Source organism: Rousettus aegyptiacus, unplaced genomic scaffold, assembly GCF_014176215.1.
Source record: "Rousettus aegyptiacus isolate mRouAeg1 unplaced genomic scaffold, mRouAeg1.p scaffold_m13_p_10, whole genome shotgun sequence".
NCBI classification, from domain to species: Eukaryota; Metazoa; Chordata; class Mammalia; order Chiroptera; family Pteropodidae; genus Rousettus; species Rousettus aegyptiacus.
Window position 1 is genome coordinate 76,241,108 of NW_023416285.1, and position 19,848 is coordinate 76,260,955.

Sequence of the window (19,848 nt, forward strand, 5' to 3'; positions counted from 1 at the left end):
AGTTTCAGGTAGTCTAGGTTGAAAGCAATGCTAAAACCACCAGGTGGAAATATATAATAGGCAACTATGGAACTTATGCTTGGGTTAGAGCTTAGACAGGAAATAAAGATCTGAAAAATACTGACAAGAGTAATCTATAAGAGTATTATAGATTACTTTATTCATAATACACAAAAAGAATTCTAAAGCAGCTCTGGAGAGAGGAGGAAATTAAGATCTTCCTAAAAGATACTACTGTTACAGAGACATAAACTTTAGTTCACTTGAACTAAAATGTGCATACTATAGGCAGAAATTGGGAAATCTTTTTTATCAGTATTTATAAATATTCATTCTAAGACTTTTTAATCAATCAAAAATCTCACAGAAACAAGTCTTACTTATGAACTAACTCATTATTTTATTCACTCAACAAATATTTATTGTGAACCATGTGGACTAGGATATACAGGGGTAGGTATATAGCAGTGAACAAGAAAAGTCTCCACTCTCCTAGATGAAGAAAAATACATAATTTTGGGTGGGGCTAAATTCTTAAAAGAAAAATAAAGCAGGGTAAATGATCGGAGAGTGACAAGGGAGCGTGGAAAGAGGCTACTTAGGATATACCTATGATAAGGAAAATTTCTCAGAGGAGAGAACATTTGCGTGAATGAAGACAAGCAGAAAGTCACAGGAAGATCTATGAATATATTCATCACATTCCAACAATCAAGTAGGTACCTGCTCAAAAACCAAAAACATAAAATGGATGTATTTTATATTTCATAGTTTTGTACCTCTTTATACGAGGCTCTAAAAATGTGTAGAATGAACTCATAGTAGACATAATTTACCTTTTTTTCCAGCTCCCCTGAAGAATAATCCTCTTCTACAGGATGCCTGAAACATAGATTATGCTGATGCCACCACATCCACCGAAAACCCCACTATAGACAGTAATCTGAAGGAATAAGTTAAGATGATGCAATTGACAGCCTTACTTGGCTTTGCAATTTTAAAAAATCCTAATAAAGACACCTGTAACTGAGAAAACCTCACAATTCGTAACACAGCATTTGATTAGCACCTAGTAGAGTAGCTCTAATCTGTAGCCAGGTTCCCTTATGATGGGGGTTTATGATGTCACAGTGCAGATACAAATGTCACAAAGCTACTGGGCCCGCATTCAAGATAGTTGATAAAGGATTAAAAAAATGGGAATTTACAATATAACAGATTTTGCTATCAACTCTGCTGCCTGAGAAATCAAACCTACATACTATTACCTATTTTAATTTCAAGAACTACAATAAAAATCCACTAACATTCCGAGCAAGATGTTGGAAAACGATCCTGATTTCTGTGTATTAAGACAAGATTCTCAAAAGAGTGTTTCTTCTACAGAAAAAAAAAAGTGTTTAAAGACTATTTCAAACATTTTAAGATTACAAACATAAAAATAAGTGTGAATACTTGAATAAGATGAAAAATATTTTGCTTTATTTTTTTAAAGTCCTATTTAATTGTGCTAAAAAGACAAAGTGAAAATTGCAGCACTCTTATTTTAACGTCTTCAGTGACTCTCTTTCCCACTGCATTTTTTTTTTAAACACTGTGGCTAGCAAACTGCAAAATCAATGGAGTTAAACTCTACTTAATTTTACCTTGAGAGTATTAATTAAAAATATTTATTTATAACAGAGTTAGCCACATATAACTGGTATTTTTATATTTGTTCCAATTCTAAAGAGAATTACGTGGGATGTTCCTGCCTCAAGTTCTCTGTGTGTGTGTAGAGCATAAATATAATCTGAAATCTATTATCTATAATAAAACAAAAAGAGCAAGTCGATCACTTTTTCTGCCATTTTAACTATAAAAAGCTGAATATTATATCTTTTTAAAACTCCTCTTGAAAGCAGAGCAAATATCAGAATCAAGTCATTTTTGATTAGAGTCTATTTTTATAATACTTCCAATAAGTAGTACTAATCATTTGAGGTCAAATAAAAATTAGGGGTTCTTTATGCTTTCGAAAACAATACTCAAGCTAACTTTTCCCCCTAGCTAATCTTATAGTATTTTGAATTTGCTATTTTTAGTAGATGGAGCATCATTTTATATTCTAACTACCATTTATCATAATACATTTAAAAATACTATGAAAACAAACATGATCTGTATGCAAGTCAAAATTCTTTTAGCTCAAGAATTTTTAAAAATCAATCTTACATTTGGTTTCAGTAAACTGTAACTAAAACTGATCATAATTCACTACCTAAATTTATTTCAAAGTAATAAATACACAAAGTAAGTTGTAATGAGATCCTGAACCAAAAATGGCATTTACCCAGCAGGTCTTACAAGGGCAAACAGTGGCTATTAAAACTTCTCTTAACAATAATACAGATCATTTCTAATAATGAATAAGAAATGTTCATGCCAAAAGCCAGAAACCACTGAACGAATGCCTAAAACCACTTATTTAAACTTTACGTTAATCTTTATTTCTGACCGAAATTAACTCTTTTAAAAACATCTATGAAGCAAAATGCAATTCACTTGAATTATTCTATCATTTCTTCTAACAAGTACTGGGTATGATTCCTGAAGATTAATGACCTGGCAAAACAAAATGTGGTATGTTCCAACAAAGGAACATTATTCAGCCTTAAAAACAAACAAAATTGTATCACATGCTACAACATGGATGAACCTTGGGGATATTATACTAAGTGAAATAAGCTAGTCCCCCAAAGACAAATATTGATGATTCCACTTCTATGAAGTATCTAAAAGTAATCAAACTCATAGAAACAGAAGGTAGAATGTTGGTTAACAGGGGCTGAAGAGAGGAGTATTAAGGGAGTTGTTTAATGGGTATAGAGTTTTAGATTTGCAAGATGAAGTTCTGGAGATCTGTTTCACAACAATGGGAAAATATTTAACAGTACTAAGATTGAAGATTTTATTCATTTTTTTTTTACCACAAAGAATAGTAATAACTATGGCCCCAAATTTGATATGATATGATAATTAACCGGCTTCTCTCCAGGAAAACAATAAATTGATTTTACCAAAGGCAATGGGACTGATTTCCTCATCATCTCATAGACATAATTCTAAAGATCTATGTGATCTCATACGCTTGGCCCTAGAATTACAGTTCAACACATAGAATAGCTATTGGTGCCAGGAATATATGGTAACATTTACTAATACATCAACATGAATAAAATTTAAATTTTGTATTCTCTACACACACCCAAAGTTAAAAGCTGAGTTGGGATCTTATATGAAACTATCTTATTTGCTATTGAATAATGGTGGAACAGTATAGAGTATATGTACATATACAATAGTTACACATAGTACTAGGTATATATATAACATGCACATGTACAGTTCTATACAGTAACTATATATATATACATATATATATGTAGCATATATTATTACTACCTGCACTATGGATTTCCCAAGGTAATATCTTTGGAAATGGTCTGGTTCAACACTGAGCTCCTATTTATTACAAGTAATAAAGAGTGCTTAGTGAAATCTAAAGCCTGATTGCCTGGGTACTAACCTTGGCTCTGTCTTTTATTTGCTGTGAGACCTAACTTAAGTTATTCAGCTTCTCTGTACCTCAATTTCCTCAACTGTCAAGGAGAATGAAAATAGTTTCTGTCAAGGAGAATGAAAATAGTTTCTTTCTATAAAGTTGCTGTGAAGACCGAGTCAATGTGTGTAAAGTACTTAGAAAAGTACCTGGAAAATAGTGAATATTCAATAAATGCCCACTTTTGTCATTGTTTAATTTAATTTAATTTAATCATAGATTAAATTATAACATTTATTTCATCGAATCTGCCAAAATGGAGATCTACTGCTGTACAGAACATACCTATTTAAAAGTAAACTATTTCTGCTTGCAACATCTTCATCTGATTTTGTCCCATGCTGTCTTGGAGCACTAGAGTTTCATCTCTGATATGGCTCAGAAACTCACATTTATGAGAGCACTTAAGATGTCATCACAATTAATGAAGTGAAAATTTCCCAAAGCCTCTGTTTTCCAAATGTAATTCCTTTAACGATATGGGATTTACAAAGGTTGTAGTAACAAAAATTAAAATAAGGCAAAGCAAATAATTTCTGAATCTTATCAAAGAAACTATAAAAATGAATATTTCCCCCTTTCAAATTTCAATGTCTAGTCTATTCTTTCGTTGCTTTTTTTTGTGGTAAAAAAATATATAATATAAAATTTATCATTTTAACCAGTTTTAAGTGTACAGTTCAGTAGTAAGTATATTCACACTGTTGTGAAACAGACCTCCAGAACATTTTTATCTTGAAAATCTGAAACTCTATACCCCTGCAGCAACATTTCTGCTTGCAATATCCCCCCAAACTACATTTACTAGAAAATATCAGAGAAAAGGGTAAAATAAATTGCATTTATACTCAGTTATTTCTCCATTACTGCTAGTAACAAACTATCTGTTACTAAAACTGAGAATGTTACACTAAACAAGAAGTACCTAAACCTCATAAGAAATCATTATAAATGACAAAATCTTTACCTCTCAAACACTAAAACAAATTTGGGTGAATTTTTTGGTATGTGATTATAAAAAATATAAAAACAAAATCTTTTCCTGAAATTTGACTTTGATTTATACCTGCTGAAATTACCTTTGAAACATCATTTTATTCAAAGTATTACTACCTTGAATACCCTGGAATGAAAATACAGAGTGCTTTCTAAAGCCCAAAACTAACCTTTAAAGAAAGCTACTATTATACATAAAATTATCAAAATATGAGTATAAGTAAATAACAAATTCTTATTCAAATAGTCACTTACATTAACAGTTCATAATTACTTTTACTTATGTCCCTCAAACTTTGAATTACCTTCAAAACTGAGTTACATTTGAAAGCAGTATATTTTCCTGAATTAGTTGATTAAGGAACAACATATAATGTGGATTTAACATTTATTGAAAAAAATGAAATGTTTTATTTTTTCTTCCAACTTTTGTTCATTTTTAGAAATAATTCTAAGTGAAAACAAACATCACATTAAAAAAAAATAAATAAATAAGAGCAATGAAAAAGTGCCAGGGAGAGGAATAATACAAATAGAGAGCAATAGAAAGTCAACAGTAAAATGTAAATTTTTACTTAAAAATCTTAAAAGGACCATTTTCACCTTCAGTAAGAGTCCCTCGAGTAAGGGAATTAGTATATTGAAGTCTAACAACAAGATGCAGTTAAACACTGAGCTTAAACTAAATCTACTTAGGTGACGGTAAATACACCAAGTCAACCTAACACAATGTAGACTATCTTTAATATACAAATATGATGCTGCTGACTCATTATCAACAGCAAATGTTGCTTAGGTTCATTTGATTTTCTGATAGCCATCCACCCACATCTTTTCTGGTCCTATTTAGGACCAAGAACGTGGATTTTTGACATGGCTGGCCACAACAATAAAATATACTATTTCAATTTTCCAGCGGATTGAATAAGAAAACACACAACTCATACATTAAAATATATCCCTTGTTAAACTGTCCCTACTTTAATCCTCCACTGCATGTTAAGTCTGCTTTATTCTGAGGTATTTCTTTACATGTGTCTGCATTTAGAACAGAGAGGATAAGAAATGAGACTAGCAGAATATAATACCTGAACCACATTCCCTAGTGGTTTTCTCTGCTCCCCAGAGTCCCTTATTTCCAAAAATACAGAGGTCTTCATAAAGGTTAAATGTCATATTAGACTCTGATGATCTGCAGTCTTCTTCCAGTTCTATGACTCGTGATTCTGCTCTTTTCATCTTTCCTTTTTATCTTTGCTGAAACCTTGAAAACTGGTCATTTACAAATGATTAAGCTTTCAGAGTTGAGGTGAGGTGACACCCAGGCCCATAGGCTCCATCAGGAGTTACAAGGAATGAAGCTCCCGAACGCTAATTTTAAAGTACATCCATTTCCATGGCTCCATCTGGATCACCTCGCCTACCTGGAGCCTCATGGCAGCATTATCAGTTCCCAAGAGTCTTGGAATGAAAAAAGTTCAGGATGTCATCACAGTTGCTTTGAGAATAGATTACACATTTGTGAGATAAATGGAGACATGTAAATATGGAGTGTGTATTAAGTCAAAGAATTATGCTTTATTTTATTAGGTATGATCATGATATTTGGTTATATAACAAAATGTCCATATTTTAAGAGTTGCATACCCAGAAGGAGTGAAATGACATGACGTCAAGATCTGCAAAGCTGCTTAAAATACTTCAACAAAAAGAAAAAAAGATAGATGAGGCAAATGCTACAAAATCTTAAAAATTATTATGAGAGAGCATTATTCTACTTTGTACATGTTTGAAATCTTTCGTCACAATTTTTAACTTCCCATTACCCATTTAAAGATTATATTATTTCCAGAAGATGTGAACATGACTATTTTAAAACTACTTATATATATATATAGTAATTTTGCTTTTCACCATTTTGGCTTTTGGAAAGGGTTTCCTCCTTGTTTGGTTATTTAAAATAGACTCTCCAACTTATTACTAAGAGTTTTTGCAGATGAGAGGAGGGATGGAATCTGGTCTTATACATCAACATAGACACTTAACAAACAAGATACACTTAACCAAACAACTCCTTTTTATACAGCTTCGACTAAAATTAAATCAACATTAAAAAAAAAAAAAAACTCAGGAAAGAAAGCCAAATCACAATATTTAACCTCAACTACTTGTCACCCATTGGTTTATGGCAACTCCTGCTTTCAGCTCGTTGACACTGTCAACAAGGTGACTTCTATTTACTTTTGAATACAGATAGAAGGGAAAGGCTCCATTTATATCTAAGAAGTTATAAAATAGAAAAACTGGAAACTGAAAACTCGAGCTTCCCTTGGTACACTCCTGCCTCCATTAGTCAGTCAGTAGAACAGAGGCCAGAGGGCCAAGAGCAAGCTCAAGTTTTCAGATCTTTGTAAATGGGATGATTTTCAAAGTACACTTGGCTACCAGTTGCTTTGGAAAGATCAGGAAATTCAAAACTACTGCTGTCAAATGACTGGATGCAATGGATCAAAATGACCAAATCTTTTGGTCACACCTTTTTCCCCACACTATTTAATGATAATTGGACCATGTAAAAAGTAAAGTATCATAAATTCCTCTTTATAAAAAACGGAATTAAGTCTAAAACATTGTGAATTTACAGTCTTCTAGTTTGAAGAAAATAAAACTAGTGATAAGTAAATACAATGACATCATAAATTATTCAGGTCAATCACTTTTACTACATGATACATTTAATACAGATTTCAGCTTGATGCCCAATCCTTCTATGATATAATATTGCATAACAATAATGAATACTCATAAATATACAGCTTCAGGCACCACAAAAATCTAAAGTAGTAATTACATTTAGAAAATTCTGACTGCTGAGAACTGCGTCCTAATTCTTCGAAAAATCATGATCCAACAAGGCATAGAGGACAAACTCTTAGTGGACTGAAATAACCAATGACTCTGAATACAGATTATTTCTTAATCTCTTAAGAGTCCTAGTATGTGAAAGATAAAAACCATAGTTGATTTTTAGGAAATATTTTAAAAATATAAGAGATAGAATATAGCAAGTCCATGAACTTGCTATCCATATTTAATAAATATCAACATTAGATATATTTGAGATTTTGGAAGAAGCAAGCATTATAAATGTAAACCACAGGTTTTTTCTAGTTCTATGATTCGGTTGTCACACAAGTCTTCTATTCTCCCTTTCTATTTTATTCAAAACTCTCCCAAATTTCCCACACCCCAAGTTGTCACTTCTTTGTCTCATGGACCCATCTTACTCAATAACTTCACAGAAAAATTTCTTAAAGAAATCTATACTTTCAATTTCCACTTCCTCTCCCTCTTATTCTCTAACCTACTAAAACCTAATTTCTTGACTCCTATTCAATTCCAGAACCTCATAAATCCAAGGCTATTTTTCAAACTACATATTATTTGACCTCAGAGGCCAATCCAGGCTGAAAATCTTCAGAATTGCAAATTATCATCTTTAGACAACGAAGAGCTATTGTTTTGACTGTGCAGGCCCAGAAGGCTATGGGGAAAGGAATGTATGAAGGTGAGTGAGTCAGTAAAGGGAGAGAAGTGGAGGCAGAAGGAAGATTTTTTTTAGACTACCACTTCAGTGAAGAAGGGCAGAATTACAGACCAGGAATCATAGTCATGAAAACTCTAGAAGATGCCAAATTCAGGAAGAAAATATATGTGCATTTCATTTATTCACACAGACAAAAAGACTGAAGGATATACACCAAAATGCTAACAATGATTATATTTCTCCAGGTTAAGAAGATGGATAGTTTTTATTTTCTTCTTTATAATAATATATGTTTAATTTTCTACAATGAACATGCATATTTTTAAATTTATTTATTTATATTAGTTTCAAGTATACAGTGCATTGGTTAGACATCTTCATGCATTTAAGAAAAAGGCTGCCTTTTTTTCATCCCCTTAAACAGCAAAGGTCTGCACGCCTGTCTTTGAGTAACAAAGGAGGATGTTGCCAGGGAGATGCAGCTCCACAGAATACTTGGGAAGAGAAAATCCCCGGGGAGCAAGTGGGTGTCAAGAGCTTGAAAGAGGAAAGAAAAGCAGACTGGGTGCATGGGGTTCACTCGGTCTTGGGAAAGAAGAGACCTCATGGGAACTAGTCTGGCCTGAGACAACCCAGGAAGCGCCTGGCATGCCCCCGGGCCTTCTAGTCAGCCATCTGGCCCTTTTAACCCTCCCTATAGGGTACCAGGGAAATCACCCTGCTGCTCTTTCTCCACACTACCATGCTTCCACCAAATGGTTTCCCCACTATCAGCTCACTGAATTCCAATCCAACGTCCATGCAGCTCCTAGTGCTCTAAACACAGGAAAATACTTCACGAATATTTAGAATACAGGATACTTTATACTCTCAAAATTATGCAATCCTCTGCTGACCTTGACCAGTTCCACTTCCCGGCCCTACCAGTAGGCTCCAATAGCCTTGACACCTGTACTTCTCTGCACACATTCTTCCCTGGCATAAAATTTTCTTGCCTATCCCTACCTATTTGGTAAACTCCCACATACCTTTATGTCCAGCTCAAATGTTAAATCCTCGGCAAAGCACTCCTAGTCAACTGGTTGCTCCCTCCTCTGTACAACTTAGTTGTTTTGCACATTTTACAGTACTTCTTACTCGGTTGGAATTATCATTCAAATACCTGTCTACCCCACTACACCATGAGATGTTTAAGGCCAGGAATCACTATGAGTGGCTACATAGTGTAGTGGTTAGCACGTCTTCTCTATGCGCAGAAAGTCCTGGGTTCATGCCCCAGGAGGAGCCACGGACCATAGGGTGCACCAGGCCCCCCAAGTGCGCCAGGGATGCCAGGCCCCAGGGTGAAAGCCATGAGCATGTGGAAGGAGACGCCCTACCTTCAGAGATCCAGTTCTGAGGAAACAGTAAGACTTCTGCCGTATTTACAGCTATGAGTATAAAACTATAATAATTTAGAATTACCAACATACCAAATAGTAATTTTAGGATTACATATTGTGGAGAGATTTTTAGCTTTCCCTTGCATAGTGGTGGAGGGAGCACTGCAAAGTGTTACAACGCAAAAGTAATTCAAATATGGAGATTCTCTTTGAAATCAAATCATTAAGAATGTCTGATAACTAAAGAACAAGGGAAACATAAGATCAAGAAAATAGAATTTACACATAATTCTCATTTCCATATACTTTAACTTTCATCATGCCTGCCTATTGCCTACATTGAATTTACCTGAGCTAAAGTAGGAATTGAATTTTGACCAGTCTGGGTCTGCATATGAGCAGATTCGCTCTCTGCCACAGAATCTGTTATACTTCCATCCTGCTGAGATTCAATTGTTTCCATGGTCATTTGTCTGAAAAGACAATAAAAAGGAAGAAATATTAAGGTCCTATCTGAAACATTTCTGTTTTTACCTATCTTTCTGATATTCATTTCTCTCATCCAAATATACTTATTTTTTTTTTCAAGAAATAGGTTCAGTGGCAGATTTCTAACTCTCCAAACTTAAGGCACCTTCTCTGCTCACTGGATATGAACATTATTACCAAAGGACCACTGCAAAATGTTTGATGGAATTAGTTTATTAAAATTTTTTGAATCTTATTAATAAAATCTCCTTGATAATTAAGCCCTGTAGTATAAATGATAAAAATGAGGTTTTCTATTTTATGTGAAGTATAAATAGTCTATGATTCTCAAAGCCTAATATAAAGCAGATGCTTTATAACATGATGTAATAAGAAAGAATTTTCCCACTGTCTAAATAAAATGCATTATAACATAAAGGTATGTCTACCTTTGTAAGCACTAAGTAGTTTCTGATAAGCCTCTCAAAGTGAATCACTGAGCTGACCATTTGTTCTGAAGCTCCTCAGTTAAAGAGGAGAATCTAAATTTTCCAGGAAAAACTTCTGACTTGATTTTTTGCCTATGATTTCAACTTAAGTTAATTATTTCTATATGAAGTCTTTTCGGATAGAAGGTAAACCTTATAATAATAAATTTTACCCTACTAGGAGAAAATATAAAACACCAGCAAAATAAAATCAAATTTTAAAACTCATAGGAACTACTCCCTGCTGTTGTCTATCTTTTCAATTGTCAATAATATGTGTTTTTCCCCCTACAGATCAGACCCTACAGATCTTCAGCTACAGTCTTTCACTTAATACCTTCTTTTGCATTTCAGCAACCACTACCTACCTTCCAAGCATTCCAATCTCAAACCTATGGGCCATAATCTACACTACGCCTAGAGTTACTTCTCACTATTCAAAGTCATTTTAAAACTTATGATCATGACAATTTAGAGTAATTATAAATAATAAAAATCTATAGTCTATTATAAAAAAATTTATTTCCCTCAACATCCCCAAATTCCTTTACCTCTATTCTTATTTCCCAGCAGGGCCTCTCCAGCTGTAGGTAAGTATAGGTTACCAACCTGCATAAACTGCCCAATTCCCATAAGCAGTTCCCAAAGATAATACCTCAGAACATTAGTTCCACAGGATATGAAAAGGTATTATCTAAGAAAAAGGGTAGGGGGAATGCTTACTCAAAAAATTTTAAATATCCAAGATTAAAAGATTTTGTAGAACTTCTCAGAAGCTTGAACATGCTAGTCTGCCTTGAGAAGGGTTGAGGTTGCAGATCCAACAGGCGGTATTTTCCAAAACTACCTGACCTCTTTACACAAAGCATGTCCTAGCAGTAGTGTTCTGGAAACAACTTGAGAAATGCTGTCTTATGCTATTTCTTATAACTTTATTAAAAACTCTCTTAAGGCTTGGCCAAAAATTTGAGTGTCTACTCCAATATTAAATACTGAAAAGCCTTTCTCACTAAACTACTCATTTCAGAAATATTCATTTATAGCACAATCTACATGACAGGCCCTGAAAATATAAAAGTGGGTTACAACCCTTGCCCTGATGGAATTCTCTCACTAGTTGGTCCTTAGTTTCTCAAAGTATGGTCCTTGGATAACCTATATCAGAATTAACTAATGTACTTGTAAAAAAGAAAATAATAATAAAAACAAAGATTCCCAAGCTAAACCCCAAATCTACTGTACTGAACTTTCTGGGGATCTAATTTTTTTAGATCAAAGAGATTCCAATGTACATTAAAATTTGAAAAAAAACTTAGGTTATTGGAAAATTCCATCAAGTAGACCAGTAATGAATACAAGTAAAGTAACTTTTTAAATTGTGTGAAGGATGTTATATACGAAATGCTTTGGGAAACGATTTAGTTTGTCTGAGGATGGGCCACATGAGTTTTATTTTGAAGGAAGAGAAGAATTTCCTTCACCAGGTAGAAAAGAAAAGGAAGACTGAGAGGAAGAAATTATAGAATATGTTTAGAAAACATTATAGCTGACTGTAACAGAGAATCTGGGTGACGGGAGCCTATTTAGATTTAGTGGGGAGAAAGAGTAAGATGGTTAGAAGTAGGGCTGGTAAGGTTGGATGGAACTAGATGAAGAATAGCTTTCAATACTCCGGAGATTAAAAAAAGAAATCTACCTCAAATGCCTCATCTGTTCTAGGCCCTTCAGTATCTATGAAACCAACCAATATTTACAAAGTTTCAACTATTTGATATCTACACAGAATTCAGTCAAGAACCAAAGAACCAAACAATAAGCTTAACAGGCAAAACAAATGGCCCAAAGTCCATATGTTAAAACTCCTGAATGAAGAGAACCTCTCCTGGTCCATACTTTAAACCCATTCATTTTTATTTAACACACAATCCTCATTTATCTAAATACACTGGATATAAGAAGATACAGTTCACAATGGTGAAACTATAGAGAATATAACAAACATTTCAAGAATTCCAAGTGTGTGGCAATTTGAGTCCATACAGGATAAAGCCGTCTAGTTCTTTATAGTAAAGAAATTAAAGCATTTATTAATTAAAAACTCAATAAGTGATATTTACAATAACTATCCTGAGTCATCAAGAAAATGTTAACTATACTTGTATATTTTAAGGAAAGAGGAGTACACATAATAGAAATCAGGAAGACTCCCATTAAAAAAAGCTCTAATGCTTAATTAAAAAGGTAAACCTAAACCACTCAGGACTAATTTTTAGAGAGATAATAAAAGACTTCATAAGTTATTTAATATTTTTAAATGTTTACACATGAAAGTGATTTTATATACATTATCTGATGCTATCACATTAATAGTTGCCTTTTTTTCCTGGGTATTTCCCAGAGTTCAATCTTTCACCCTTCTCCTTTTTGCAATCTATGTATTATGGCTTCTTCAATTCTATATGCAGGTAACTCCCAAATCTGTATTTATGCACACCCCTCCTACTGAGCATCTCAGCCTAGAGTTTTCACAGACACCTGTTCCTTCCTTTATATTCCTTCTTTCAGTCAAGAGCATTATTGTCCATTTAAGCTCCAAAGCTAGAATCATGTTTCTATACGTGAGTAACAGAACAGCTACAAAAAACCCACAGTTTAATATTAGCCAAATCAGACCCTGAGCCTCCTAATAAAGAAAGGCAGAAATGGCTTTCTTGCTACACTTGGTTATTTACTATAAGCTCCTGTCCCAACACTGGACCAGCAGCTCAGCTGCTGCTCCTCACAAATGCTGCTCTAAAGACCACATACGACAGACCATGGGCTTCCCTGGAAGCCATGACTGAACTCTGATGCCCCTGCATACATGGTAGAATTACATTAATACCTTACATCCCTATTTCTCCAGTCACTGTCAAAGCTATAAACTCCTTTCGTATTTCATTTTCGCCTCATAGCTACTGCTTCCTTTCCCCCTAGAATACAAATGCTCACTCCTATTCTCCTTGCAAGCCTTAGCAATATGCTGTCTGAAACTCCTAAAGTCCCCGTAATTCCTCACAAGAGAGAGCTGCTTGTCTTCCCAACTTCATCAAGATCAAATGTTGACTTGGCATCCTCTTTGATTCTCCACTACTATTTCCCAGCTGTTCCTCCTCTGCTCCTTCACAAAATCCTTTATTCCCTTGAGGTGCAAGGTAATTTGGTGTACCACCCTATACACATCCATGTGATAATCATCATCTTCTACTCACATCCAGGATGCAAACTGAAGATTTTAACACCTGACTCAAAAGCCTTCTTCTACAAGTAATAACAAATGTTGGAGAGGATGCGGAGAAAAAGAAACCCTCATACACTGCTGGTGGGACTGCAAATTGGTACAACCACTATGGAAAACAGTATGGAGGTTTCTCAAAAAACTAAGACGTGATCTACCATATGATCCAGCAATCCCTCTACTGGGTATTTACCCCAAAGTCTTGAAAACCCATATCTGAAAAGATATTTGCACACTGACATTCATAGCAGCATTATTCACAGTGGTCGGGACGTGGAAGCATCCGAAGTGTCCTACAATAGAAAATTGGCTAAAGAAGCTGTGGTACATATATACAATGGAATATTACTCAGCCATAAGAAAAGATGAAATACTGACAACTTGGATGTACCTCGAGATAATCATTCTAAGTGAAATAAGCCAGACAGAAAAAGTTGAAAATCACATATCACTTATATGTGGGACATAAACCTAAAAGCAACAAATGAGCAGGACAAACAGACTCATAGACATGGACTATAAGTGGTTACTAGTGGGGAGTGGGGGTGGGGGAGGTAGATGAGGTAAAAGGGGTTAAACATAGGGGGGTAGTAGGAGGGTAAAGTGGATAAAGGGGATCAAATATATGGTAGCTGAAGGATACATATAGATGTCAAATGATAACGTACACCTGAAAATTATATCTTGATGTCATGATTGTGCATTTTCCGCTGTCATCTGATTCACTAACAATTCCTCTTTTGCCAATTCCTTCTCTTACTGGATGTTAACCTTCAACATTGTTACATCTTCAAGGCTCTGTTTAAACTTCTCGCCTTCATTCTCAAATCTCCCCGCTGTGTAATATCATCTAGATTCTCTATATTCAAGCTTTTAGCTTATGACTCTCAAATCTAGATCTCTATTCCAGAGGTCTCTCTTGGACTCTAAAATCATGTGTTCCAAATGCTAACCTAACATATCCAGATGAATCTCCTTTGGGTACCTCCAACTATATGGGTCCACAATTAAACTCCTTTTCTTCTTCCACAAACACATTTCTTCTCTGAGTTTCTCATTTCAGGAAATGGGGCCCCACCATCCATCCAGTTGCTCAAGTGGAAACCTGGGTGTAATCCCTGAAACCCTCAATTTTTCATTCCCTACAGCATCATCACCAGGTGTGATGATTCTACCTTCTTAAGAACAATTTAGTCCCCTTCTCTGCCACTAGTGTATCTCCTTAATCTAATCCATGCCCAGAGTTACCTCCCTAAAACATATATTTATGCTTAAAACACTTCTCTGCTCAAAACTCTCCAGATAGCTCCCTATTGATTATAGGATAAAATTAAACTTCATAACTATAACTACCATTTGTTGAATGCTTACCATGTGGTAAATGCCTATTAGTTTTAATCTTTAACAACTTTATAAGGTCAGTATATTTAGTGTTTCTTTCAGAGATAGAGAAAAGGAGACATAAGAGGTTAAGAATTTGATCTTACCACAAAGATACTGAGTGGCATAGTCAGGTTTTGAAATAAGGCCTTTTTCCAAAGTCCATATTCTCAGTTACCAAACCAAATGGCCATTCAATCTCTTTCACAATGTGGTCCCATTTCACTTTTACAGCCTCATCTCCAGCCACTCTATTCCTCCCCACACTCTGCATTTTGGCCTCCTTATAAGCCCCCTTTTTTTTTCAAAAACACATTGGTCAGATGTTACTAAAAATGATTAGGAAAAAAAACAAGGTTCAGAGAAATTAAGTGACTTTCTATAGGGCACATAATCAATAGCATGAGGGAGGGTGAAAGAGCTCTGGGACTATGATTCCAGGGTTTGTTTCATACCCAGTTTAGACATTTTACAATGATATGCTTTGGAATATGCTGCAATTGTTGTTACAATCTTCATTCAGATATGCTTAATCTTTCGCACTAGGAAGCAGAGACTAATTTTATCCCAATTGAATTCTTCTGGAGTGCTTTGTATATTTCCCAGTAGATGTCATTCAGTAAAAGTTTGATACTAAAATCAATTTATTTGAAGGTAAAAATTATCTACAGAAGACTAAGGTCAATACTATCAATTTAAAATATGTGCCCTATCATTTTCAAGCAAGTTTATTCTGCTGATTTACATCCAGGAGCTCTCTAGCACAACCCCCTAAACCTCCTAAAAAACAACTCCAGGGCAGGACTTAGGGCAAATGATTCAACTAACATTCAAGTGCTTAACATGGGTCACATACTGTATGGGGCATTTTCAAACACTACCTCAGCAGGACATACTAGATCCAGAACTCAGCTGTAAATGATGTATACATAACATTAACATCTGTAAGCCAGTGCCAGCTAGTCCAGACAGAATTTATTTATAAAGTGTAAAAGAAAGATCCATTATAATCCTGTACTGTTCACCATGTATTTGATAGCTAAAACTGAAGAGATGTATCATAGAATATTTTCTTACAAATCTCATTTTCTATAATAATCAAATGTTAAACGGTGTACTAAAATTAACAGACTACACTATGAATTAAGTAATTATATAATATTTTAATCTTAAATAATCATTAGAGAAAAAAGACCAATTAGTAATTATAAATTACAGAACATCTAAAAATGAAAACATGTAAGATGAAACAGTAAAAAATTAAAACAAAAAAGTCCATTAAGCACTGTAAACTAATAGCAAGCAAAATACTGGCAAATATTCAGTTCCACAATTCCAAAGAACAGATTTGCAACAATGGGTACATTTAAACTTATGATTAATAGTAGTAGCAATATTCTTTTCTTATGAAGTTAAGTATTTCATCTGAAGTCTTCTTTGATAGAAAAGTAAACATTATCTCAATACGTTCTGAATATATCGGGTTTCAGCTGAGCAAAATGTTAATATATTGTTTTTAATGAAAAGGTGCCACCCATCAGCACAATTTTCAAAGACTTCTCAGGTGAACTACTTTTGGGGGGTAGCACTGTATTTGTCTGCTTATTGTTATTTTCTAGGATGTTAACAGAACATTCACATCATACCGCAATTACGCCCCAAAATACTGAAGTACAACGGTACTTACTGTTGGTACAGCACAACACTAACAATAGGTAGACAATCAATAACATACTTTTAAGAAATGAATAAAAAGAAAAATATTCATAAAAATTAGATTTACAATTTTAGAACTATTCACGTAATTAATGACCAAAGTTATTTAGGCATACTTATGTAACAAGAACACACAAGATACATAAATAGAAGGCAAAATGAGAAGAAAAAGGAAAAACCTTTTGAAGAAATTCTATCATAGGTACCCAGGGAAGTGTTCTTAAAAGATAAGATAGGAACAAAGAACAGAAAAAGAAATACAGGCCAAAAATATCTAAATGACAAATAAGACAATGGCAGTTTCCTATTTATAATTAACTGTTCAATTAACTAATAAACTTCTAAAATCTTAGTTGTATGTACTTTGCAAAGACAAATTACACTACAGACCCCTACTCTCGTAAAAAATTTTTCACCTTTTAAAAACAGAATCCAGCTGGAAAAGGAAAATTATTAAAGTTGTGTCTATTCTCTATTTTTAAATAATTTTATCAAAAATGTCATAGAAAATTTATTTTCTTTTTAAAGCTAGAGCCAACTAATGAACCAGAATATCTCTGAAAGCAACTGAATTGAAAAATTCTATTTGGATTTCTGTAAAACACTGGTAGAGACTTTCTTGTTTTACAACTGTTGGGTATAAGGAGGAGGAAAAGGAAAACTGTTCACGTCCTTAGTCTCCTATCTAACTGAAAAGGCCAGCGCGCTTAGCGTAAGATGAACGTGCATGTCCACTTATCCCCTATAGAGCCTAGCACAGTACAGAGTAGAAGATGAATTACTTAATTGAATGGTTGAATAATTTGAGTACATTTTATTATTATAATACATGTGCACAGGTATATGTATGTGTACATATCTACATTATTAATTTATTCCATCATTTTAACTTTAAGCTCTCCAAGGAGAATTTTCAAAAAACTGGAAAAACATATCCACCTACCTTAGATTTGTCTTAATATATCTTTTCCTGCCACACTTGCTCATTATTAAGACATTTGTAATCAATGCTTTGCTCCTTTTCTGTTTTCTTCTTTAGTTATCCTGCAGTAAAATTATAATGTTGAATTGGGAGATCATAACATTTTATTTTTTTCCTAAATTTATTTAGTTTCAAGTATACAGTACATTAGACAACTATATAGTTTGTAGAATGATCCCCATAATTGCTCCCTCTCTCCCAACCCTCCACTTAGCCAATGTATTAATGCTAATTGCATTCCCTATGCCGTGCTTCCCATCCCTGTGACCATCCATCAAGCTACTAATTTTTACTTCTTTAACCCTTCACCCCGCCCCCCCAAACCCTCTCCCCTCTGTCCGTCACCAAATTGTCCACTATATTTCTGAGTCTGTTTTTGATTCGTTGGTTCTTTTCATTCCTTAGATTCTGCATATAAGTGAAATCATATAGTGTTTATTTTTCTCTGACTTAAATACCTTCTAGGTCAAAGCAATATTGTTTTCCATCCCCTTCCTTTTAGTCTGCGTGTCTTTTAATCTTAAGTGAGTCTCTTATTAGCAACATGTAGGGGTCAAATTTTGTTATCCATTCATCCATTCTATCTTTTAGTTGGAGCACTTAATTCTTTTCCATTTGAGGAACTTATTGATAGGAATGTAGTTGTTACCATTCTTTATTCCTGTTTTTGATACGTTTTTCTTCTAAAGAAGTCCCTCCAACATTTCCTGTAATACTGGCTTGGTGGTGATAAATTCCTTTAGTTTATTTTTGTCTGGGAAGCTCTTTAACTGTCTGTCAACTCTAAATGATAGCTTTGCTGGATTAATTATTCTTGATTGTAGATCCTGGGTCTTTATCCTGTCGAATATTTTTTGCCAAGCCCTTCTGTCCTGCAGTTGTTTTTTTTTTTTGTTTTTGGTTTTTTTTTTGAGATATCAGCTCCCAATCTTATAGGCTCTCCCTTATAAGTAACTGTTTTTCTCTTGCTTTTAATATTCTTTCTTTGTCATTTTCTTTGGCATTTTAATTATCACGTGTCTTGGTGTGGGCCTCTTTGGATCCCTGATTTTTGGAATTCTCTGAGTTTCCTGGGGTTTTACGTCCATTTCCTTCAGGTTAGGGAAGTTTTCCATCATTATTTCTTCAAACAGCTGTTCAACATCTTAATTTTCTTCAGTTATGCAGATCAGCTATTTGGACCCTTAATAGTGTCCCATATGCTCCTTAAATTATTTTTATAGTCTTGGCATCCCATCTCTTGCCATTCTGATTGTGTGTCCTTGGCTTTCCCATCTTCTAGATAGAGCATTAGATCCTTTTCTTTATTCATTTTTTTTATTTCTTTGTTTATTCCATTTACTATACTTCTCATCTCAAATAATGTGTTCTTCATTGCAGACTGGTTCCCTTTTATAATTTCCATTTCCATTTTTATGTTTTTTAATGATGTTCTCACTGAATTGATCTATACTTCTGAAAAGTTCATTGACTATCTTTATAACCAGAGTTTTAAACTCTGGATGTTAGATTACTTGACTCCATTATATCTGGATCTCTGTTCTGTTCCCTCATATGGTTTCTGCTTCTTTGTCTTCTCATTTTGGCTGCCTTTCTGTGTCTGTTTCTATGTACTAAGCAAAGCTCCTAAGTCTCCCGGTCTTATTAGTGTGGATTTGTGAAGTAGGTTTACAGTGGCACAGTCCTGAGAGGGGTTCAGCTGCAGGCCAAATTTAGCTCAAGCCTCTACCCCTTTGGGGCCACCTGTTATTATTCAGCAAGGAATCCACAAGTGTTGTGCTTACCATTGCCTCCAAAGGCAACACCAGAAACCAAGGCCAGCTGCCCCCAGTGTGAGTCTAGGCACTGCTCAGCAAGGAGCACCTGACTTGCTGAGGATATACCTGGATGAAGCTTGGGTGGGGCCCAAGCTGGGAGAGGCGGAGTTTCAGGGGATCCTCTGGGAGGAGGGACCTCAGTTATCCAGTTTGATCATGTCACAGCTATGGCTGCGCTGTGGCTGTGCTCTGGG

At 34.5% G+C, this 19,848-nt stretch overlaps 1 protein-coding gene across 14 annotated transcripts in view; it reads right to left on the bottom strand.

Annotated features, from left to right (window-relative positions):
* Positions 1-19,848, bottom strand: part of CREM (cAMP responsive element modulator) — a 63,853-nt gene that overhangs the window by 34,650 nt on the left and 9,355 nt on the right. For 10 of the 14 annotated variants that reach the window (XM_016164873.2, XM_016164872.2, XM_036228043.1 and 7 more), the window contains exons 2-3: positions 17,799-17,899; positions 9,876-9,999 (exon numbers count right to left, since the gene is read on the bottom strand). In XM_016164873.2, coding sequence (XP_016020359.1) covers positions 9,876-9,999; positions 17,799-17,842 — 168 coding nt within the window. In that variant the 5' untranslated portion in view covers positions 17,843-17,899. Of the gene's footprint in view, positions 1-836; positions 3,415-9,875; positions 10,000-17,798; positions 17,900-19,848 lie in introns of those variants that run through there. The other 4 variants (XM_016164866.2, XM_036228048.1, XM_036228049.1 and 1 more) reach the window with 4 other exon arrangements.